General features: G+C 38.6%; 1 protein-coding gene and 1 long non-coding RNA gene across 3 annotated transcripts; one reads left to right on the top strand and one right to left on the bottom strand.

The window, feature by feature from the left end:
• Positions 1-128: 128 nt before the first annotated feature.
• On the top strand, positions 129-24,929 carry LOC118713635. The gene is made up of 3 exons (XR_004986340.2): positions 129-352; positions 7,990-8,076; positions 24,620-24,929. It is a non-coding gene; the product is annotated as an uncharacterized LOC118713635 (long non-coding RNA).
• Positions 3,535-20,778, bottom strand: DEPDC7 (DEP domain containing 7). 2 transcript variants are annotated; one of them, XM_036428409.2, is made up of 9 exons: positions 20,625-20,778; positions 11,923-12,313; positions 9,292-9,419; positions 8,301-8,490; positions 5,655-5,866; positions 4,814-4,956; positions 4,530-4,655; positions 4,157-4,235; positions 3,535-3,854 (listed from the first exon to the last, which is right to left on the bottom strand). In XM_036428409.2, the coding sequence occupies exons 1-9, from the start codon at positions 20,701-20,703 to the stop codon at positions 3,661-3,663; spliced, it is 1,542 nt and encodes a 513-aa protein (XP_036284302.1). In that variant the 5' UTR covers positions 20,704-20,778; the 3' UTR covers positions 3,535-3,660. The 2 variants fall into 2 exon arrangements, with proteins under 2 accessions (XP_036284302.1, XP_045433379.1); XM_045577423.1 differs by lacking the exon at positions 20,625-20,778 and adding an exon at positions 20,507-20,531.
• Positions 24,930-25,023: the final 94 nt, after the last annotated feature.

Below are 25,023 nucleotides of genomic sequence, written 5' to 3'. Positions count from 1 at the left end.
GGCAGGTCTTAACCTGGAGGCTTAAGCCCAATGGGGGAGGCGCCATGTTCTGTACGGAAAGGTAGGGGGCGTGGCTCCGAGCAGGGCGGCGCCATGTTTGCGTACGGAGAAGCGGGGGCGTGGCGCAGAGCAGGGGCGGGGCCACGTGTGGCGTAGGGGCGTGGCTAAGAGCGGAGGCGGCGCCACCGGCCGAGGGACCGGCGCTGAGGCCGGGTCTCCGCCTCAGGGATGCGAGCGGCAGAGCGGGCGGCGGGAGAGGACCGCGAGGTAGAGGAGGTGCGGCTTCAGGCAAGTGAAGGGCAGGTGGCCCAGCCGCAATGCCTTCAGAGCTTCCCGGTCCAGGTTTTCAAATGTAAATATTACCTCAGATGTGGTAGTTGCACGTCGTATATTCCCTCCCCTCCCCTCATGTTGGCTGTTAAAAAAAAAAAGTCATGCCGACCCCCGGGGTAGCCAGGCCTCACGTTAATGGCACAGACAAGGCTTGGTTCTGGGGTCATCTCTGAGGTTTTAAGTGGCTGCTACACTTTGTGGATAGGAAGAGTGAGACTTGAGCCCTGAAAAGACGGAAGGCGTGGGGCGCACAGACGGTTCCCTGGAGGGTTCCCTGAGGCTCAGGGAACGTCCTGGGGAGCCCTCGGAGCCGGCGTCCGTCCGGGTTCGAGAACGGGAAGCGACCGCGTTCGGACAGGGCCGCTGTGCAGCCTCCTCCTCCTCGAGACTGTCTCGAGGCTGTTCCGTGGAAGCCACTCTTTCCTCAGCCGGTAGCTGTAAAGTAGCGCACACGAAGAGAAATCGTTTATTGTGTTAAAAAGTAAAAAAATAAATTTAAAAAAAATAGGTGCGTGACTTCTCACTGGGTTCATTTGAAAAAAAAATACTTTTAAGACTGAACACTAAATCGTGTATGCTTTAAACAACGTGAAGTTGTTTGAACAATTGTCTTCTGCCTGTAGCTTATGAACGAGAATATCCCTGGCCGGTTTGGCTCAGTGGATAGAGCGTCCGCCTGCGGACAGAGGGGCCCCAGGTTCGATTCCAGTCAAAGGCGTGTACCGTGGTTGCGGGCACACCCCCAGCAGGAGGTGTGCAGTAGGCAGCTGATGGATGTTTTTTTCTCATCAATGTTTCTCTCTATCCATCTCCCTCTCAAAAAAAAAAAAAATCAATAAAATATATTTTAAAATAAAATAAAAAAGAACTACAATTAAACAAGAGGGAGTGGCATTGGTGCTTTCAAGCACTACTTCGTAAAGGGTAGTTAACCCGAAAGTAGTGAAGGCTGAGAGTGCACATACAACTAACTCCCTCAAGCCATTCACCAACTAGCACATTGTTTTCCTCTAAAGACACCCACATCCTCAGACCAGGGCTCGCTTCAGGGGGAAAATACCTTAAGATACTCAACTAACTGGAACTAAGATTCACAAAGAAAACATTCCGTTTTCACTTCTGAGTCCAGACTGTTGTACCGTGGAGTCTCTAGATTGGGGCTTCTCAACCCTGACCACACCTCCACACCTTCTGGGGGCAGATAAAGCTATCACCCAAAACTGGGGGGCTGGGAAGGGGGACAAAGAGGGATGGTGTGCCAGGCAAGAATCCTTAAGCTTCCCAGGTGATTGCAAGATGCAGCCAGACTAGAATAATCTCCCTAGCGAGACCTACCCCCTCCCTCTACCTGCCTTGGATTAATATAAACAATTTTCACGTGGAGAGGACAGTGGTACTCTACCAAAACCTTTTGGTAGATTTGACTTACTTCACCTTGTAACCTTTTGATATATTTTGAATCGTTTCCTTTATATTTTAAAAACATACTGACTCGTGTTTCAGTTTTGGCTACAAGGACTGGAAACAAATTACCTCGGGGTAAAGGGAGTTAACTGCAAGGCTCGCTGCACATAGAGTTTGGGAGGAGAAAGCGGCAGCTCTAGAGATCACTACTGCTCTATCTCGAGTCATACAAGAGCTCTCTCCTCCCATCCCGCTTCCTGCGGCAGGCTATCTCACTCCCCTATCCTAGACTGCTTTCTCTCTTTTCTTTGTTTTCTCATAGTTTTTTAATCACCCGAGGACATTTTTGCATTGATTTCTTAGAGTGCACGAGGGAAAAACAGACATCGATTGCTTGCCTCGTGCACCCACTTGCTCCCTCCCTGCCTTCCAGGCCCCCCCCCCACTCCCCATGGCTCAGTGGATAGAGCATCGGCCTGCGGACTGAAAGGTCTCAGGTTCGATTCCAGTCAAGGGCATGTACGTTGGTTGCGGGCACATCCCCAGTAGGAGGTGTGCAAGAGGCATGATGATTCTCTCTCATCGGTGTTTCTAACTCTATCCCTCTCTCTTCCTCTCTGTAAAAAAAATCAATAAAATATATTTTTAAAAAATAGGAGGAGGAGGAGGAGGAGGAGGAGGAGGAGGAGAAGAAGAAGAAGAAGAAGAAGAAGAAGAAGAAGAAGAAGAAGAAGAAGAGAATAAAGAAAAGAACCTATAGATTAAAGAGATTTAACAAGCACATTAACCAATTGCAGTTATGGACCTTATTTGGATCCCTATTCCAATAAACTCAAAATCATGTAAGATCAGAAAATGTGAACACTGACTGCACAGTTGATATTAAGGAATCATGGATCTGTGTGATTATATTTAATGACCTTATCTTTTAGCCAAACATACTGAAATCTTATACATACAATATATATATATATATATGTAAAAGCCTAAGCAACCATTCAACCAGTAGCTATGATGTGCACTGACCACCAGGGGGCAGATGCTCAACACACAGGCATGGAAACATGGAACAGTCTGATGAATCTCAGTGGGAAGGGGAGAGGGCAGGAAGAGATTAACCAAAGATCTTATATGCATACTAGAGGCCCAATGCACAGATTTGTGCACTGGTGGGGTCCCTCAGCCTGGCCTGCAGGGATAGGCCCAAAAACTGATAGTCTAACATCCTCCAAGGGATCCTGGATTGCAAAAGGGTGCAGGTCAGGCTGAGGGACCCCTCCAGTGCACGAACCTGTGCACCAAGCCTCTAGTTTATAAAGTGATATGATGTCTGAAATTTGCTGGGGTGGGACCAAGGAATGGAGTATAGGTGATACAAGATTGACCATGAGCTGAGAGTTGTTGAAACTGGGTAAGTATGTGGGAATTCAGTATTCTATTCTCCCCATTTTTTATATATGTTTAAAATTTTCCACAATAAGCTATAAAAGATGAAGTTTTCAAAAGCATTAGGGAAATTAAATTTCTAATTTATCTACAGTCTATGTTAATTCGTAAATTCATCAAATTTTATATTTTTAAGAAGTACCTCAAGGTACAAACCACACTCCTGTTAACTTGTAATTATGGACATTCTTACTGTTTAATACTTTCTTATGTAAACACTATAATGTCATATCATTTAAATGCTTATGTTTTAGAAAGTTTTATACACAAGAATTATAAATCATCTCACGTAAGAGGGTTAATACTTAACAGCAATATACCATCTAATAACTCAGTTTCAGACACAAAAGGTTATACAAAAAGGTTTTATTAAGCACAGTTTAATATTTAGAAGAACATTCAAAATTACAAATGTGATTGGGTCTTTTAGGATACGTAATTCTTAAAATACACAAGTTATATACAGACATTAGAAATTCAGTCTCCAAAATACTCAATAAAGATGTCTGGATGACACTTATAGAACTGACCTAGCAATTTTTTCTTCTCTTTGGCAGGCAGTTTTGGATCCTTATCAATAGTTTTTAATAAATTCAATAGCTCATCCTTGGTTGTCTTCTGTGTATGGTCCGAATAATCACTTTGATCAATCCTCTCACAAAAAGTATATCCTTAAATATTAAAAGTAAAAAGTTTAGTTAATTAATCTAGTCTTTAGATTTAACTATAAAAATCAAGCAATATTTTTATATTTAGTTCCCATTTTGTAAAATGCACAGAAGATGCTAAGCACTGCCAACTTTCTAACCCTGGTCAATCTGCATTTGAGTTATAAGGAAGCTCTTTGCTAAGTCTGAGGAAGTTGTTTAAAGTTTAATTGAAATTAGGTACAATAACTTACAATAAAACACTTTCAAGTAAATAGTAAGAATTTATCTTTGGAAGATCATGAAAATAATATTTCTCAGATTACCTGTGCCTGTGTTTGGATCTCCTCCCTTCTGAATGGCCATGAGCTTAACACTGACAATTTTATGTAGAGTTCCAGGGATCTTTAAAAGAAAGGAAGGAAGGAAGGAAGGGAGGGAGGGAGGGAGGGAGGGAGGGAGGGAGGGAGGGAGGAGAGGAGAGGAGAGGAGAGGAGAGGAGGAAGAGGAGGAAGGAAGGAAGATGGAGTAGGAGGAAGAAGAAGGAGAAAGAAGGAGGAGGAGGAAGAAGAGGAGGAAGAAGGAGGAGGAGGAAGAAGAAGAAAGAAGAGGAGGAGGAAAAGACATTGGACATTATTCAGATGCATTAATCTAATGACCTATTACATAAGCTCAAATGAACTGCTTTCAGAGTTTTACCTTAAAGACATCTTTTTGATGATCCATTAAAAAGAGTACCAGAAGATCAGTTTTGCCTTTAGATAAATTTTTATTGTCAACAACAGCTTTTGAGAATATCCTTTTCACGACCATTCGGTTGTCACTCTATAAAAATAAAACAACATACCTAATGGCATATATTTAAAAATTCAATATAAAATGTTAAATATTAATAACGATTATCCTATTTCAGCATGCTGATGATAGGGTCCTATAAGTATTAAGGATACCAAATAGAATGAACATTTAGACAAAAGACTTACTTCTTCCTGTAATTTAAATTCAGAAGGATGTGCTGCAACAGCCATGAAATACAGAAGTCTTCTAAACTCTTCTCTGCTCTGGGAATCCAGAAGCTTTAGAAAGAGCTGAGTAGCTTCTAATGCTATTTCAGTCTTCCCATTCACTTTAGCCAAAAGAAAAGTGCTTTTAATTTTGACCAAATATGACTACATTAAAGGGAACAATATTCAAGGTAAAGCTTAAGCTAAACAGTAAACATATTCAAAATAATTTCCAAAAGCAAAAAACAAGACGAAAAGACTAGGAATTATAATGAATGGCCAATACCATCAAGGGAGCCAATTCTCAAATTGGCAACTAATATTCTAAATCCTTGTCATATGTTATTCTTAGAATGTTAAATCTAAGTTTAGGCTTTGTATATAAGTTCCCAGCCTGTTTTTCATCAATTCAATACATTTTGAGGGCACACTATAGGTACAGTATTGATGTACCCAACCCTACCTGAGAAAAATAGCCTGGTATATTATTGGTAGAGGGACAAAGCAGGAGTCCCATTTTGAAGAGACTGAAGGAGAATAATGGTGGTACTTGTGTTCCTTTCTAAAGAAGAGAACTGCTACTCTGTGCTTAATGAACTTCCAGCAAATGAGAGTGGCCTTCTGTGGCTACTAGAAGTTGTAGGTCACTTCAGAACTTATCAAAGCCTCTTTCCAAATGATCCCTAGATGTTTTGAAATAAACATACAATCCAGATCCACACCTAGCTTGACATTGTATCATTCCGATTAATTTTGAGGACAATTTTTTGTCCTTGTTTCTTCCAATAAAATTCTAGTATCCAGTAAGATTCTTACTTACCTAAGAGCTCTGCAATTCCATTATGAACATCACATAGGTGATTTAACAGAGGTTCCCTACTACTGTAATATTTGCCAATGGCATTAAACAGAAGTCCTTTCACTAAGTCTATTCTATCTGGTTGCTCAGGAAAGTTTCTGCTTATGTCCACCACCATCTGGTCTGGAAGGTATTCCAAGCAGTCAGTTGCTGCAGAGAGCCACTCATCTTCCCTATGGGGGGAAAAAAGAACGCTTTTAAAAAGCAAAAAGTACCGTATTTTCCGGCATATAAGACGACTTTTGAAACGAAAAAAAGTCAACCAAAAATCGGGGGCAAAAGACCAAAATTGCACAAAAATTACCTGCAGATCTTGACGGCAAAGTAAGTTTTTTCTTTGAAGTGGGGGGTAGTCTTATACAGCGAATATAGGCCTAAACCTATGTTTTAACTGTAAAATTAGGGGGTCGTCTTATACGCCGGCCAATTTACTAGCTATTTCAAGTTTGCCAGCAGGATAAACTTCTACACCCTTAGGTAAAGATAAGTGTAATTCTTTTTAATATACAGTGAGGTCATGTATCACAGATAAAAAGTTCGGCTTATTATATATCTTCTTACCTTTTTAAAAAGTGAAAATGGAAGCTATCCAGGACAATATAGAGCTGAAAAAGGACATCGAAATTCAAACTCTATTCTTTACATTTACAGTAGAGGCACAGAAACTCTTAAGTTACTTGCTCAAAGTCCCAGGCAGGACTAGGTCCCAGATCTGATTCCTAGACCACTATTTTTCTAATATAATGTTCCTTACTTCAGAGCTCTATATATGATGTCATCTCTCACTTTGGCTAAGAGAGAATAGAGGAAGATAAGGTAGGGTTTCAGAATAATAAAATATTAATTACCATTTCTAATAAAATACCAGCTGAGTAACTTCAGAAAAAGGCTGTATTTCAAGACATAACTTTTAATACTTGATTTGTTAATTTATATAGTTTAAAAATATTCATATACTAGACTCAGAACAACTATATCTACCACCCAGGTGCATTATCATGGGCAGGTCACTTCACCTCCCTGGGCATCAGTTTCATCAAGTTTATAATAAGAAGCAGCAAGATAATCTTTTAAGTTTACTTCTAGCACAATTACTGATTCTGTATTTAAGGTCATAATGTTTTCACATAATGTTTTCTACATTCCGATTGTAGAAATGTAATTTAAATTCCCATAGAATAAGTTCCCATTATACATGCGGAGTTCAATAACTAGTAAGTTGGGATTAATTTTTACATATAAGGATTTAAGTTAGCTTTTGACCTTCAACTATTTGTTTATTAATAGTTCACTGGAATGTAGATCTGGTGAAATACTAAACATGTTAAGTTGTATTTCTGTCTAACATTTCCATCTTTCTAACTATGCTGGAACACTATCTGCTAAGGCAAAATTGTTAAAAATTAAATGAGCTTAAAATACAAGATTTTAACCTTTAATAATTATATTTAGGAGAGAAGCATCAAAGTTATAGCGCTCTGTTTTAAGGGGAAAAATCATAATTTCCTTAACTTGAAGTTAATTTAAGCCTTTAAACCTTAAGATTTATATTCAGAAGAATGGTAGAGGTGAGAACAAGAGTTACTTTCATTATATTTATTTAACAAAACTAGTTAATTTAAAAATATGTATTTAACAGGTGTTCTAGAGGCATATAAAAGCACATGTAGAGCCCTGGCTAGGTACCTCAGTTGGTTAGAGCATTGTCCCAATACACCAAGGTTGCGGTATGATTCCTGATCAGGGCATATAAGAAACAACCAATGGCTGAAACCGGTTTGGCTCAATGGATAGAGCATCGGCTTGGGGACTGAAGGGTCCCGGGTTCAATTCTGGTCAAGGGCATGTACCTTGGTTGCGGGCATATCCCCAGTAGGGGGTGTGCAAGAAGCAGCTGATTGATGACTCTCTCTCATTGATGTTTCTAATTCTCTATCTCTCTCCCTTCCTCTCTGTACAAAATCAATAAAATATATTTTTTTTAAAAAGAAACAACCAATGTGCGGGCATATCCCCAGTAGGGGGTGTGCAAGAGGCGGCTGATCGATGACTCTCTCATCGATGTTTCTAACTCTATCTCTCTCCCTTCCTCTCTGTACAAAATCAATAAAATATATTTTTTTAAAAAAAGAAACAACCAATGAATGCATAAATAAGTGGAACAACAAGTCAATGTCTCTCTCTCCTCTCTCTCTCTTCCTCTCTCTCCAAAATCAATCAATAAATTTTAAAAAATTTTAAGCATCTATGGTCAGATAATTCTAAGAATTTTCCAAATCTGTTAATTTTTTTCCAGGTTTCTTTGAAAACTGGACACCCCTAAGACACCAAACGGACCTACTAAGAAGATGGAGCATAATCATTTTCTTCACTTGATATACAAGTAAGTTATATGTGAAACAAAAATGAATATGAAAAATAATGAAATATAAATCTTTCTAATTTTGACCACAGTGATTTTGTTCTTTACTTTCCCAAATACTGATAATTTCAACTGACTATGCATATCTGATTTCATGGACAGAAGAATTCAAAATATTATCTTAAAATAATGATCTATAACCAACCTACAAGCACACTCAAATTATTATATGTATTTTCACATACTGAGAGTCACCATAAGCCTTGAGAATCCCTCGATCCAGGTAGTTACTATTGTTGACCAAGTCAGGCTGCCTCTTAGGTTGAGAAACTTTAGGTACAACCTCTTGCTGTTTGAGTAAGGATTCAAGAAGTGGAAGGTCTACAAGTTGCAGTAGACGTGCAATTGTTTCTTCTTGCCAAACTTCATTAATAACTACACAGGAAAAAATGACAGGCCGAAAAGTAACAATAGTTACTAAATATTCACCATGATATTTGTCTAGTATTTGTCTAGGTAGGTCTAAGCTAATGAGAGAGAGAGGGGGAGGGGGGAGAGAGAGAGAAATAGTCAACCTTATCAAGTGATTTCTGAAAACAATTCAAGATTTGTTTAAAGTGTAGGAGAACAGACTTTGGACAACAGGAATTCTTTTCATTCTTGTACTATAAAAAGCAATATGGCAGAGATAAGAAATCAAGTCATAAAGCATGTTAATAAGGACTTTGAAAGAAAGAATGGTTCATTCAATCTGAAAACTCGTTTGAAACTCTTGACTGCAGATTATTTCACTCAAGGTTTCCACCACAAGGATGGTGGGGGGAAGGTGGAAATCAGTCATGAAATTATATTCCATTGCCACAGAAAAGGAAGAATATAAGAATTCTGTTACTATTTTAATGGAATTTTAAAGTTTTTACTTAATCTAATAAAATCTTAGGGAAATAAATATCTGAGAGCATATTCTGAATAAAAATCTGCATGCAAAACATTTCAGATTTGAACCTCTGCCAGCTGACAGGACAAAAGTCAGTGTTCAAGAATTGCAACACTGATCTATTTGTTAAAGATAATAGACCTCTGTTAAAACTTAATATAAACAGTTTTAATACACAGTGCACTCTTTCTTTGTGCTGTGAATATTTAAATTCTAAAAAAGGTTAAGATTGAAATATTTTTAAATAACTTTATTTGAAATTAGCCTTCTGCTTCTTCCTTGCATCATCTTTAGCTTACCTTGTGGAGACAAAGCTGCAGAGATATTTACACGAGGGGAGTTAGCAGGCTTTAAACTCAGATTTTCCCATAGGTCCTCTAAACTTGCTGATCTGATATCAGATGATTTAAATAATGCATCTGTATACCTAAAATGAATTTATTTAATAAATTAATGTTTATTAGTAAGCCCACAGAAATATTTTAGTATTCGAGAGCCAAGAGTTTCCAGAAAGTTTATGTATTTGAGTAAAAACACAATACATGAAAATTCTAAGAGCAGAAAAAAACATCCCACCTTTTTTATTAGGCCTAAATATACCTACTCTAAATTCTTTGAACATTAGATTTAAGTAATTCAGTGACTAAAATGTTAGTCTGAATTTTAAAACAAACTTCATTATGCTTAATTAGAAGCCCAGTGCACGAAATCGCACAGCCCCACCCACCTGCGTGCACCTCGCCATACTTGCAGCCCCCCACACCTGCGTGTCACTGCGCACGCAGCTTCCTGGTGACCAGTCTTTGGTCGTTACTGCATTTTGACCACTGGGTTTTTATTATATAGATTTTTTTATCAGTTGTCTCTATTTCTGGGGCATTGTTTGGTAGACAGTGCTAATCATTTTCCAAATACAGATCTATTAATACAATCCTTTATCCACAATTCTGAAACCCAAAAAGCTTGGAAAAAAATCTAAAGTTTATTCAGAACTCATATGGTGACAAAACTTGTTTTGAGACTATCATAGTTTTTTATTTATCCAGTTAGTATGAATGTTTTGTTTACTGCAAAAAGACTAATAAGTTTAGTGTTTTTTGGAAAGGTATTTTGTACATATATATTAGATAACACCTCTAAAAAGATCTTTAATCATAAAGATCCTTTTAGAGGTGTTATCTAATACCGTGTTTCTCCAAAAATAAGACATTCTCCGAAAATAAGACCTACTTACAGGTTTCCTTCTGAATGAAGTATAAGGCATCCCCCTGAAAATAAGGCACCCCCTAGGCTCTGTCTCAGAATGCTATTGCTAAACATGAGAGATTTGGTCCACTGATTCTGAAAGAAATGGGGTCACAAGAAATTCACCAGGAAATACAGGAATTGGATTGTTATGATGATGTTCCAGAAGATGATGACATGATTGTCATTGAATAAATGAGTAAATTCTTGATACTGTAGGATTCAGTTTGTCTGTTTTGTGTTGACAACTACCGTACTACCGTACTGTATAAAGGTAATAAATTTCCTTTATTTTCATTTAACAATAAATGTGTACCGTATTCTTCATGGAAAAATAAGACATCCCCTGAAAATAAGACCTAGTGCATCTTTGGGAGCAAAAATTAATATAAGACACTGTCTTATTTTCAGGGAAACAGGGTATATATATATACAAAATATCTTTCTAAAATCTCCTAAATTCCAAATTATTATTTATTTATTTATTTATTTATTTTAAATTCCAAATTCTTTTTTTTTTTTTTTTTAAATATATTTTATTGATCTTTTACAGAGAGGAAGGTAGAGGGATAGAGAGTTAGAAACATCGATGAGAGAGAAACATCGATCAGCTGCCTTCTGCACACCCCCAACCGGGGATGTGCCCACAACCAAAGTACATGCCCTTGGCCGGAATCGAACCTGGGACCTTTCAGTCCGCAGACCGATGCTCTATCCACTGAGCCAAACCGGTTTTGGCTTAAATTCCAAATTCTTGAATCAGTCAGGTCCCCAGAGGTTTCAGATAAAGCATGTGGACCTGCATCTGGAAAATGTTGACTTGGCCTACCTTATCCTCATATTTCCTTCCCACATATAGTGGTAAATTTTATTATGTTTTAAATATATAGTTTTAAAATATTTGAAAGTCAATACATTAAACTTGTGTCAGCTCTGAACTATAAGACCTTTAATGAACTCTGCATGGTTCAAGTGAGGGGAATAAAAGGAAAAGGTGGTGTGTGTTTTTTATAACAAATAATTCAGTTCATTATGTACTTAACACCTACATTCATTTCAGTCACTGGGTTTTACAGTTCTGTCCTACAGTCTCCCTTTAAATGCCTCCCTCATCTTCACCATGGCCGTGTGCTTCACCCTCATCTGTAGACGGCAATATCGCAATGGATTCCAAATAGCTCTCCCCATTAGACTGACCGTACAGCTGCCAGGATGCAATCTCATTCTGCTTAAAATCTTTCTGTGGCTTCATAAAACTGCATGAGCAGTAATAAACTCCTTAATATATCATATGAAACCTGTGTATTCTGGCTCCCACATGCCTTTCATACTTCACATCTACCATTTTGTGGAATCTAATAATACCCTGCCTTCCTGCCTTCACCTTCTCTGTTCTCATACTATTTTGTGGATAAACTCTCTAACATTTTTTACACTATAATTGTAACTTGAAGCAGAAAAATCAGTCTGATAGTTCATATTTTATATTTAGCAGAAACAAACAAGAATTCTAAGAGATAGCAAAAAATAAAAAGTTCACTCTATACTTGATCAAATTTATCCACAGACCTAAATTTTAGCCTAATTTACTAATTCAAAGGAAACATAAAGCCAGTCAGCATCTTTTTAAAAAGTAGACAAAATACTTCCAGTATGCCCATGCTAACCTTATATTATATACTAACCTAGAAGATGAATGTAGTTTATTCTCTTTGCCAAATTGACTGTCTTCTTTGGGTATTGTTGTGAATCTATAAAGGCTGCAGCTACTATCTTCAAACGTAGGTTTTTTGTCTTTTCTAAAGACTTTGGTTGGAACTGCTTCAAATACTTTGTAGTCCATAAGTGCTTGACACACTCTTACTACTTTGGCCCGAGGAATATCTACATCACCGAAATATTTATTCTGAATTAGGTGAGAAAAAATGACATCAACAGCTTCTGAACCAACAAAGCAGTCATTGTGTCTTTTTAAATGGTGCCTTCGTTTTTTCACCTCCACTTGTGTTTGAAGAGTGTTTATAATGCTACTCCATACATATGTGGCTCCAAATGGTTTCTGGGCCACACTGAAACCTGCAATGGAAAAAAAAAAAAATCACAGATTAATCTTATTTATTTATGATAAGGTCTAAGCAATCCTTAAGCAAAAAGTGGCAATTTCTAAAGTTATTAAAAGGAACAATTATAAGGTCAGCTTCTTATTGAAATATGAAACTATTAGTAATAATTCATTTAAAAATGTAATGCCTACTATATGCTAAACACTGTCCTATGTACTAGGATACAACAGTGAACAAAATAAGGTCCCTGTTCTCACAGACATATACTTTATGGGAAGATACAGACAATACAAATATGTTAGATCAATGTTAAGAAGAAAACTAAAGCTAGGTTAAGAAGAAAATGTTATTTTAGATGGACATCAGGAAACACCTTTCTGACAATGTGAATTCTGAGCAGATTTAATGCTGGTACAGTATTTAGTCTCTACTGAAAAGAGCCAGAATCAGGCATTTGATGGAATCTCAAAATATGTCCAGATCATTCATGGTATCCAGGACTCAGGAGCAGCTTTACTGTTTCTAGCCACAATGACTAAACGGAAAGAGTATTAGCCATTACTATGCTTAACTTCCTAAAGTACTAGAGATTATAGTGAAGATTTCAATGAACTTAATGTCTGCTTTCTAGTCTTCTTCATATCTTCATTGTATTATTAATAGCTAATGTTAAGTATTTACAATATGGCAAGCTCTGCCTTCTCTCATTTAATACTGATAAACTTTTCTGAAATAGTTATTAACAATCCTATTCTGAGGTAATTAAGGCTTAGTGAATTAAACAAACTTGTCCTCAGTTTTATAGGTAGTAAATATATACTAATTTCCCTAATACTTAAATATAAATATATTAAAACAAGCCACCAATCAATGTGACCCCAATAAATTCTTTTTAAAAATATTTCTATATTTTTTAATATATTTTTTATTTATTTCAGAGAGGGAGAGGGGGGGATAGAAACGTCAGTGATGAGAGAGAATCATTGATTGGCTGGCTCCTTCATGAGCCTACAACCTGGGCATGTGCCCCTGACCAGAATTGAACCAGGAACCCTTCAGTCCACAAGCTGATGCTCTATCCACTGAGCTAAACTGGCTAGGGCCCCAATGAATTCAATAAAAAGTAAGCCACCAGGTAGTTTTAGCATTAAGTTCATTGAAGAATTGGATTAAGTGAAAGTGAGCCATTAAGAACAGGAGAGCCCTAACTGGTTTGGCTCAGTGGAAACAGCGTTGGCCTGCAGACTGAAGGGTCCCAGGTTCTATTCCAGTCAAGGGCACATCCCCAGTGGGGGGTGTGCGGGAGGCAGCTTATTGATGTTTATCTCTCATGGATGTTTCTAGCCCTCTATCCCTCTCCCTTCCTCTCTGTAAAAATCAATAAAATATTTTTTAAAGAAGAACAGGAGAAACAAAACATACAACTTTGAGATTTGTGAACCCTTAACTAAGTTATTTAAAAACACTTAGTAGTTAGCACTCCTAAAATAAGGCAGGATATTATAAATTCTATAATATGCCCTATCCACAGTACGCAGGGGTAAGACAGAAATGGAAAATAAGCCAGATTCAATCTTGTAGAGATCAGATTGCCTTTTAAATACCAGTGAAACAGACTTCTGGTTTAGTGATAATGTTAATGATGAAACACATAAGTCAGCTGAGCTAAAAGATAAGGCTGAGTCACTTATTAATTTGAGATCAATAAGACAATTGAAGTGGGTGAGAGGTAGGGGATACACAGCCTCAATGACGTGGAAAAGGCTAATCTGCACAAGGGAATTAGGAAGTAAGTAATAAATTTCCTTATATTAACTTGCTGCTTAAATATGGGGAATCAGGAAGTTTTGCAGGTTGGATAACACAGTATAAAAGATTAAAGAACAGGTTAGAGCAGGATAGTAGGCACCTGTGAGCCACACAATCTTTTCAGAGTCCTCTAGGCATAATACATTTCAGCCCTTTCAAGTCCCCTCTGTTCTCACTGGCCATTAATTCCCAACCTTTGCACAATGAGATATAGTTCCCCTCAAGCATTGCCACCCATAGAGACCCAAACTAGCTCATGTCCCTACAGATACTTTAATACACAATATATCCTGGATTTAACAAGTAAATGTGCCAAAACTCACACCAGGGTAACCTGTTTTTTTAATGCTGACTTCACCAGTTGAACACAGATTCCCCAACATGCTATTTTAAATCTTCTTATTTATCACCATCTAATAGCTGAATTGAACATTGATATAGCAGGCCATGTACAGTAAGATGAATTATTGTGATTTCTAAACAGAATTCAAGAAGTCAGAAGTATACAATGAATGCTTTGTAAGCCCAGCAACCAGAATAGAAGCTTTAGTTTATCCCCAAACCTCATGTGTATGTGAGCTGGAAAATTATTATTATTATTTTTTTAATATATTTATTGATTTTTTACAGAGAGGAGGAGAGAGGGATAGAGAGCTAGAAAGGTCAATGAGAGAGAAACACTGACCAGCTGCCTCCTGCACACCCCCTACCGGGGATGTGCCCGCAACCAATGCACATGCCCTTGACCGGAATCAAACCTGGGACCTTTCAGTCCTCAGACCGACGCTCTACCACTGAGCCAAACCGGTTTCGGCTGGAAAATTCTTTAAAATTTATACTGCTTACATCTTTTTTTAAAATATATTTTTATTGATTTTAGAGAACTAGGGAGAGGGAGAGAGCGATAGAAACGACAATGATGAGAGAGAATCATTGATTAGCTGCCTCCTGCATATCTCCCACTGGGGATCGAGCCCACAACCCAGGCATGTGCCCTTGACTTGAATCAAACCTGGGACCCTTCAGGCTGTAGGCTGATGCTCAACCCACTGAGCCAAACCACTACTGTTTACATCCTGATGTTTCCTTATTTATGTATGGTCAAATGTGTTCTAAAATTATCATTATCAGAGATTCAAAGAGTCTGCAGACCAGCTGCGATGACCCTGAGTAAAAGGTTTACCTCTTGGTTGGTTTCTTCATTTAGTGCTATAAGAGTTGAATGCTATGTTTAATGCTGGCTTCAGATCTAAACTGCTGATTATACGATTTTAGAGACTGAAATTATACCTCTCCATTTAGATACAGATATTGAACTCCAAATACAACATAGTAAGAAATGAAGCATACAAAAAAATTTACCCTATCAGATAAAAAGCTTTATGGAAGGTGGCCTCCCAAGAGGCTCAGAAATTGTTTTAAATCAGATCTGTAACATACCACACACGTTTTTAAGCACTAAATAAATCTAGTTAGTATTCATTTTTTAATCAGTCTCACTTTTATTTGCTTGAAAACAATAGCCATTTTTCAAAAGCAAAGACCTGCCCTTATATGTATTTGAAGTTTACAAAAAAGAATTACCAATAATAAAAAAGTTAAGCTTCTGATATTGAACTCTGATATATATTTGTAATACAACAGATAACCATCTTCACTTCTAAAAATGCACACTAAATAATCAAGCTATTACTATAATAGTTCCTAAAAATCAAGTCATAAGGCAGACATGTCAGGAAATTACATTTACTCAAGAGTTACAAGGGGATAATAAACATCAACTATGATCTGTGCAGTCAGCATTAACTGTGGTCCTGCTAGCAAAACCTATTTAAGGACTAAAATACTTACATAATAATTGAAATAGTGAGTTTATGTTAATTCCTTAGATCAAAATACATATTATAAAATTGGATCCCATGGCCCTGGCCAGGTAGCTCAGTTGGGTTAGAGCATTGTTCTGATATGCCAAGGTCGCAGGTTCAATCCTTCTTGGGACACATATAAGAAGCAACCAATGAATACATGAACAGACTGACAGATGTCAGAGGGGACTGGATAAAGGAAGGTGAAGGACTAGCTAAAGAACATATGTGCATAGCCCAAGGACACAGAAAATAGTATGGTGAGGGCTAAGGGAGGGGGCATGGGGGCTGGGTGGAAGTGGGAGATCTACAATAGTGTCAACAATAAAAAAAAATTTAAAAAAGAAGTCCTGGCCAATGTGGTTCAGTTGGTTTGAGTGTGGGGGCAGGGGGGTGGGGACAGACATCTCTTTTGTTGTTATTGTTAAACTTCACCCGAGGAAAAATTTTCTCCATTGATTTTAAGAAAGAGTAGAAGGGAAGGGGAGAGAGAGAGAGAAACATAAACTGGTTGCCACACAGCCCTGACCAGGGCCTAGTATGGAGCCTGCAACTAAGGTATCAAAATCGAACCTGTGACCCTTCAGTTTGAGGGCCAATGCTCTATCACTGGCTAGGGGTTTCACATCTTGTTTATCTCTCTCACATCAATGTTTATCTCTTTATCTATCTCCTCCTTCCTCTCTCTAAAATTAGTTTAAAAAAATGGAAGCAACCAGTAAATGCAAAAATAGGTGGAACAAATCAATGCTTGTTTCTCTCTCAAATCAACCAATAAAATTGGATCCCAATGTAATATAAACATACAGACAGAATTACTAAAATATGCTAAAAATGAACATGTAATAATTTTATTTTCATTTTCAGGCATTAAACTATCCCCTTACCGCCCGCCAAATGCAGATAGCTCATGGTAGGCAGTTTCCACAAAATTTTACTTTTTAATCTTCACCTGAAAGTATTTTTTCCACTTTTTTTTAAAAATATATTTTATTGATTTTTTACAGAGAGGAAGGGGAGAGATAGAGAGCCAGAAACGTCGATGAGAGAGAAACATCAACCAGCTGCCTTTTGCACACCCCCTACTGGGGATGTGCCCGCAACCAATGTACATGCCCTTAACCGAAAGCAACCAATGTACATGCCCTTGACCGGAATCAAACCTGGGACCTTTCAGTCTGCAGACCGATGCTCTACCACTGAGCCAAACCGGTTTCGGCCATTGACTTTTTTTTTTTAAGAGCGAGTTGGGGGAGGGCACGGGGTGAAACACATGGATTGGCTGCCTCCCACACGTGCCTGGACCACCCTGCAACCGAGGTATGTGCCCTTGACTGGGAATCCAATCCAAGACCCTTCAGTCTGAGGGCTAATACTGTAACCATTGAGCAAAACTGGCCAGGACAGTTTCCACAAAATTTGAAGAATAGTGACCTGGTGCTTTATTTCTTTCAAATTTCCTTATAGTTTACAGAGATTCAAATTATTTAAATGTCTTATGGAGTGCTTCACGTAATACAGTAGTTATTCAATACATGTAAATTACCACCAACTTTTTTATTTTTTTAATATATATTTTATTGATTTTCCATAGAGAGGAAGGAAGAGGGATAGAGAGCTAGAAACATCGAAGAGAGAGAAACATCGACCAGCTGCCTCCTGCACACCCCCTGTTGGGGATATGCCCGCAACCAATGTACATGCCCTTGACCGGAATCGAACCTGGGACCCTTCAGTCCGCAGACCAACACTCTACGGCTGAGCCAAACCGGTTTCAACTATTACCAACTTTTTTAAAGAAAGGTTAACACAGTGGTTCACAGTGGGTTTTTACTCCCCATTAGACATCTGACAATGTCTGAGAGACATTATGGTGTCACAAGCTGAGGAGGGGGGATGCTACTGGCATCTAGTGGGTTGAGGGTCCAGAGATGCTGCTCACCATCCAATAATGCAGAAGGCCAGCCACCAAAGCAAAGCAAATGTCAGTAGTACCAAAGTTCAGAAACTTTTGGTTGATCAAATATGGTTCAGATTTGGAAACTTGTGTTAATGCAGTAGGCACAGTGCTAGGTTCTATGAACATAAAACATAAAATACGACCATGGCTTTTGGAATCCCAGAGACTGGGGTTCCATTCTTGGCTCCATCATTTACTAAAATAATGCAATCTTGGGACAAACTATCCAACTTTTTTTGTTTCAAAACAGAGTTAATTCTATTCCTCTCAGTAACTGTGAGGATCATTTGAAACAATATATGTAAAGTGGCTAGCACAGTACACAGCACTTAACAGAAAATAAAGGGGAAACTGTCACAATCTAGAAAAACCTAATGAGACATGGACTCAATGTAATGACAGTAAGCAAAAATTGAGGATTTCTAAGTGTGGGCTTAGTTAATAATAATGTATCAATATTGGTTCACTAATTATGACAAATATTATATACTATACTAATGTCAGATGTAAATAATAAGGGAAACTGAGTGAAGGACATATGGGAACTTTTTGTAAATCTAAGTCTATTCTAAAAGTTTTAATATTTATTCAAAAAGTAAAAAGACATCTAAAAATCCTCTACTTAAAATATTTTCTCACACACACACAAAGGAAAAAGAAAAGTGACAGTATCTTTCTTCCTCTTCCTTTCTCTGAACTAATAGGACACAGTCTCCACCCTCAAATTTAACTCTTCATCAGAAAATATGAGAATTCTAAATCATTTAAGATTTAAGAGAATTTTATTTAAGGATTTTTTTTTCCAAAAGATGCTTTAAAACTGTACTTAGAGAATTTGTCAAGACAAAGAAAAAGGACTATATTTATTAGATACTAACCAAATCCTGACAATAGATAAAGGTAGAGAACTGTTCTGAGTGTTAAAACTGGGCTGCTGTGACTGAGTGGGGAAAAATTCCTGTACACTGATTCCAGTATTGCAACACTTTTACTGCATATTGGTTTGGGAGTCCAAAGTTTGTTTTCCTCTTATATGGCATTAGAGTTGTCATGCAGAAGGCTGAGATTGCCTCAGAAAAGAAGGCTTCAAGCAGGTCAGTATGTAAAATAAATCTCCACTAATAAGGACAATTTAAAAATATGTTAAGAAAACTATCAACAAAAGTAGGCACTGGCCACTGCTTTAATTCATACAGATTAATGAGATAGCATATGGGAAGTACTTCGAGCTCCCTGGAAAAGTGATACCAGGTGAATTCAAAGAATTAAGTTACAGTATAAAGGGATAGCAGGATAACACACCACTTTCTTGTTTGTCTATATTAAAAGACAAATATCTTTTGAAGTACTTACTGAAAGTTAACATACAGACTTTTCTACATAAATCAGGTCCCTAGTCGTAACAGCCCCTTTAAGGTATGGCAGAGTTATTAATCGGTAGAGAAACAAACGTGCAAAGCTGCTTGCCAGAGCACACAGAAAAGGAATGGCAAGGAACCAGGAAAGGAGGCTCCTATTACTGTGCTTACTGGGACTGGGACAAGGCAACTTAGGGGGGAAGAGGTAGGTTGCTAACAAATGCGAACAGGTAGGTTGCGACTGTAGCAAGCAAAACAAATGAGAAAAGGCGGTGAGTGGGCCCTTTCTGCCCACTGCACCTGGCGTGCAGAGAACAGTGGTCTTGCCCTTGGATTCAGATCCACTAAGCAGAAGTTCAGCTCTTCTTTCTGAAAGTCAGCTACTTAATTTTGAACACATATTCCCTTACACCATCTGAGAATCTGTTCACAAAAGCCCAAAGCTTAGAATTGGCATTTCAGTTGTTGGAGAAAATAGGGTGCCATATTTTTAATTATGTAAAATTTGGGGCTTTCTTTCACTCAGAAAGTGAGCCTAAAGAAATCTTTAGGCTGTTTCCAGTATCATTTGATTTTAAATTCTTGAATGAAAATGATGAAAAGTATTTTCCTTCTCTTCACAATGTAAAACGAAAAAATTCTGAAGGTAGATATCATGTGCTTTTCTGAATCCTTTTAAATTGGACCGGGATAGGTCATTATTATGATTATTCTTAGAAAAGTACAGAAGAAAAGCAGTTCTTAATACAACTTGTCATGAACTTTTGAAGATTAAAAGGAATATTACTAATTATAAGTCAAACACAAGACTGGGGCCACTGAGACGCACTCATTTGACCCAACTCAATTCACTGACCACTGTCACCTGGTCAGCTTTTTACAAATGAAAAGCTTTTTGTCAGGAGGGAACCAATTCCTCTAACACCCCACCCTGCAGCTATAGAAAGGGGGGAAAGTTGCAACTTATCTAAAAAGGAGGGGGGGGGGAGCCACGTGTTATCTTAACTATATTTACTGAGTTATAGGTATGCTAGAATCGGAATTTTGTAACTGATCACCCGATTCCGTTCATTTGGACATTTAAAGAAACCAAGATACTAAACAAATGCCCCCAAAGATATGATTAACCTGGTGGCAGAATTCACCAGCGCCTTTCCTAATGTCATGCAACCATTAAAAAAAAAAAAAAAAAAAAAAAAAAAAAAGTCCAAAACCTGTATTCATTGAAATATTTCTTATCCAGAAAGTGTATCCCGCGCGAGAACAGTAGCCTCAGCTCACCTGTCCGCCCGGTGAGCCTCCCCCTCCCCGGACAGAGTCCTCAGCACCTACCGGGCGGCCTCTGCGCCGGGCTGGGGAGAGCGGAGAGGTTCAGGTTCAGTGCCGCCGCCTTCTCCCGCACCGTGGCCATGATCGTAGCTACCGGGACACCCGCTCCGCAGCGCGCTGTGCCTTGAAGTGGAGCCCGCTGCTGCCAGTTAATTGGTCCGAGACGGGGCGGGGCTCCCACCAGGCCCCGCCCCCCGACGGAGGACTGGCCCGCCCCATAGGTCACGTGCCTGCCAAGGCCGCGTGTAATCAGCCTCCCTGCGCTCCAGGGAAGGGTGCGGGCGCCACCCTCAAGGACAACGCCAAGTAGAAAGTCTTCCCCCGCGGGCCCCACGCAGCCCGCAGCCCGCAGCCGCTGGGCACCGTCCCAGCGCAGGCGAGGGGAGTGTCCCCGAGGCTCTGCCCAGCCGGGTGCGAACCACGTTCCCTCGATGATGAGCTCAGCCCTTCGCTGTGCCTCAGCGTCCTCACCTGCGACGCGGCGGTAGTATTAGAACCCGCTTCGTGGTGTTTGGTTTGTGTTTCTTTTTTTTTTATGAAGATTACACGAATTAATGTTCCGCATTTTAGAAGTTGGGTCTGGAACATAAGTGCTTATTAAAATTATGTCATGGTTAAAAAGAGCATCTGGTTTTTCACACATTCTCTCCGCGTAAAGAACAAATCTTTATCTGGCCCAGGAGAGCAAGGTCTAGAGGTCACAATCAGAAGGGCATCTGGCTGGCCCTCGGGCTGGCGCCCCAGGCTAGGCTACGGGCACTGCCTCCTAAGTAACTTGGGTCAGATGGTGGGGACAGAGTTGGCTATGGAAAAGGAGTGAAGGCCAGGAAAGCCGGGAGGGAGGGCTGTTAAGGGCAAGTTGAAACCAGGGAATCCAGGGGTTCATTGTTGGGGTACCTCTGAAAGGATGAGTGATCTAAGAGAACAATACAACTGCTAGATATTTACCCATTATTTTAAATTTGGGTATTTTGCAATTATTTTAAACCTTTTGTACATATAAATGTCTTCTTGGAATGAGGAAGCAGGTTATAAATCAGAATGGTATTTAAGTGGGAATTCATTACTTAGCTTATTGGAAGTAAAATGCATACTAAGAAGCTGTGATCCTAGGGGCCTGAGTTTGGTGGGCAATTGCTCTTTCTAGTATTTAGTAGATTGCTAATGGTTTCGCCCCTTTTTTTTTTCTTTTTTCTTTTTTAATGTGCTCTCTCCCCCTGGTGGTTATAAAACCTGGCCTCACTTCCCTTAAAGGAATTTCCTTTGTAAATTACTGTGTTGGTTACTGCTCAGAGATATTATGTAGGATTAGTTTCCAGCATGCTTTAGGCCTGTTGTTATCTTTAGTCTGTCCCAGGTTACATAAATAGTGAACACACAAGTCCATCCTCACTACTTGGGAGAAAAAAAAGCTCATCTTATCTGAAAACAAATCTTGACAAACACCAATGTTGGGTCTTTTGATAAGGTTGGTTTCTTCAGTGACCATCTTGATAACTTTTACCACCTATCAAAGAATTTTTACCAGCTTGTGCTATATTTGTCTATCTCACCTAAAATGCTCTATTATTTCCTCTTCTCTTCCTAACCACATTCTACAATATGTAACCAGAGGCCTAACTCAAATCCTGCCTTCTTTACTGTCCATTTATTTCCAGATTACCTTGATATTATATATTTCTTTTCTGACCATTGATGACATTTATCAAGTACCTTACTATTTGTATAGATGGATGCTACCTAATTTCAGCATACACATCTTGATTAACAAGACTGGAGAATGGTCCAGGGCAAGAAGCATATTTTAACCTTTCAGATTTCTCTCAGTATCTGTAGTGTTGGGTACAGAGTAGATGTCTTGATTATTCCTATCAAAATACAGAGATTTTGAAAAATATCAGCTTCATACTTTTTAAAATTGAATGGTTAGGAACCTCTATTAAAAGGAACTCAAAAAAATTCTCTCATTTCTATCTAGCAAGTATCACAATCAAACAGTTTATGACATGAAAGAAAATTTCTTCCATCCCTTTCTAATCAATCAGTGTATTGCTACACAGTCTGCAGCCCTTTTTCTTTCTGTACTATAAAACAGTGGTATGTATCCAGGTGGTAATTTTTACAGGTATTTTTCCCACTTAGAGTGCTTTAAAATTATGCTTATTGGTTGTTTCAAATAAGTATGGCAAATCAATATTATGCTTAGTATAAACTTCACTTGATCTAAATTTCTAGATGGTTTGACTCAGTGGATACAGCGTCGGCCTGTGGACTGAAGGGTCCTGGGTTCAATTCTGGTCAAGGGCAAATTCCCAGGTTGCAGGCTTGATCCCCAGTAGGGGGTGTGCAGGAGGCAGCCAATCAATGATTCTTTCTCATCATTGATATTTCTAACTCTCTCTCTTTCTGAAATCAATAAAAAATATTTTTTATTTTTTATTTTTTATATTTTATTGATTTTTTACAGAGAGGAAGGGAGAGAGAGAGAGCTAGAAACGTCGATGAGAGAGTAACATCGACCAGCTGCCTCTTGCACACTCCCTACTGGGGATGTGCCCGCAACCAACATACATGCCCTTGACCGGAATTGAACCCGGGACCTTTCAGTCAGCAGATCGACGCTCTACCACTGAGCCAAACCGGTTTCGGCAAAAAAAATATTTTTTAAAATAAATAAATAAATTTCTCTAAGCCAGTCAAAAGGAAGAAAACAGAACAGAAAGTTCATGTTTCACTAATCTGTCCTGGTGCAATTCTAAATTTAAAAGTTATAGCCTGCTGGTGTGTCTCAGTGGTTGGGCATTGACCCATGCACCAAGAGGTCTCCAGTTCAATTCCTGATCAAGGCACATGCCCGAGTTGCTGGCTCATTCCCCAGTACAGGGTGTGCAGGAGGCACTTTTCTCTCATTAATGTTTCTCTCAACCTTTCCCTTTTCCTCAATCAAGACATACTTTTAAAAATATTATAAACAAACAAAACAACCAACCAACACCTCTGGTTTCTCTAGCAATGTAAACCAATGATAAGTAAAAATTTTGAGGAATTTTTTAAAATTTTAGTAAGGTGGTAATCTGTAGGAAGCAGTTATAGGTTTAAGCCTCGGACTGACCTGCTGGCAAAGTTACAAACAAGTCCCAGCTTGGAGGGCACAGTCCTCTAAGCATAATTAAGCTTGATCTTGCAACTGCTCCCTAGATCTTTACTGGGGAGCTAGTGGGGTGTGGGAGGGTCAGCAAGTGCTGCCAAAACAAATGAAAATCAATAAAATATATTTAAGAAAAAAATATATATATTATTGATTTTTTTTACAGAGAGGAAGAGAGAGGGATAGAGAGTTAGAAACATCGATAAAAGAGAAACCAATCAGCTGCCTCTTGCTCACCCCCTACTGGGGATGTGCCCGCAACCAAGGTACATGCCCTTGACTGGAATCAAACCTGGGACCTTTCAGTTCGCAGGCTATCCACTGATCCAAACCGGTTTCCGCCATTCTTATTTTTTGATGGGGCCAAGTGCTGGGGGAAAATAAAAATGAGCATACTAAAAAAGAAGGGAATTAAAAGTTATTTTCTGGAAAGGATCTGATACATAATTGATAAATTTTGTGTGAACCTGTTAGTATTTTACCTTTCCCAGGGCTCTTTCCATTGTAATCTTAATTTATTTTTAAAATATATTTTTGTTTATTTTAGAGAGGAAGGGAGAGGGAAAGAGAGCTAGAAACATCAATGATGAGAGAGAATCATTGATCGGCCGCTTCCAACATGCTCTACACTGGGTATTGAGCCTGCAGCCAGGAATTGAACCATGACCTCCTGGTTCTCAGGTCAACACTCAACAACTGAGCAATGCTGGCTGGGATCATCATTTTTTAACATTTACCACTATTAATTATAATGCAGAATGTCAGACAACCACATTTTGAGAATTATATCTCAAAGTTTCCTTTTACTTGGCGTGATAACAAGTTCTCTTTTTTGCCTCAAATATTCCAGAGTTTGAGCTAAAGAAGCCAGCAACCTGGATACACCAATGGGTACAAAAGAGCCCCAACAAAAGCTTGCTCCCTCTAGTCAGCAAAGTATGAAGACTTCAAGGTAGGAGAACTTGTTTCTAGTCCTGGCTTTGACATTAACAAATTGCAACTTGGTAGACACTCTCTCCAGCTCTTCATTATCAGCTAATAGCCAAGTCCAGCATTATGATTCTAAATTGGATGAAGAAAGGAGTTGTGTTTAAAGCAGTTTTGCTTAAAATAGAAATAATTGCACACTGGAGAATATTTGAAATTAAAGAAATGCATTTTAAAAATTCTACAGTCCAGAAGTAATCACTGTTAACATTTGAGCCATTTAAACATTTTTTAAAAATTTAAATTATTTATTGTTTAAGTAATTAC

This window comes from Pipistrellus kuhlii, unplaced genomic scaffold (genome assembly GCF_014108245.1).
Source record: "Pipistrellus kuhlii isolate mPipKuh1 unplaced genomic scaffold, mPipKuh1.p scaffold_m20_p_9, whole genome shotgun sequence".
Lineage (NCBI taxonomy): Eukaryota > Metazoa > Chordata > Mammalia > Chiroptera > Vespertilionidae > Pipistrellus > Pipistrellus kuhlii.
This window is presented reverse-complemented; position numbering and strand designations above follow the sequence as displayed.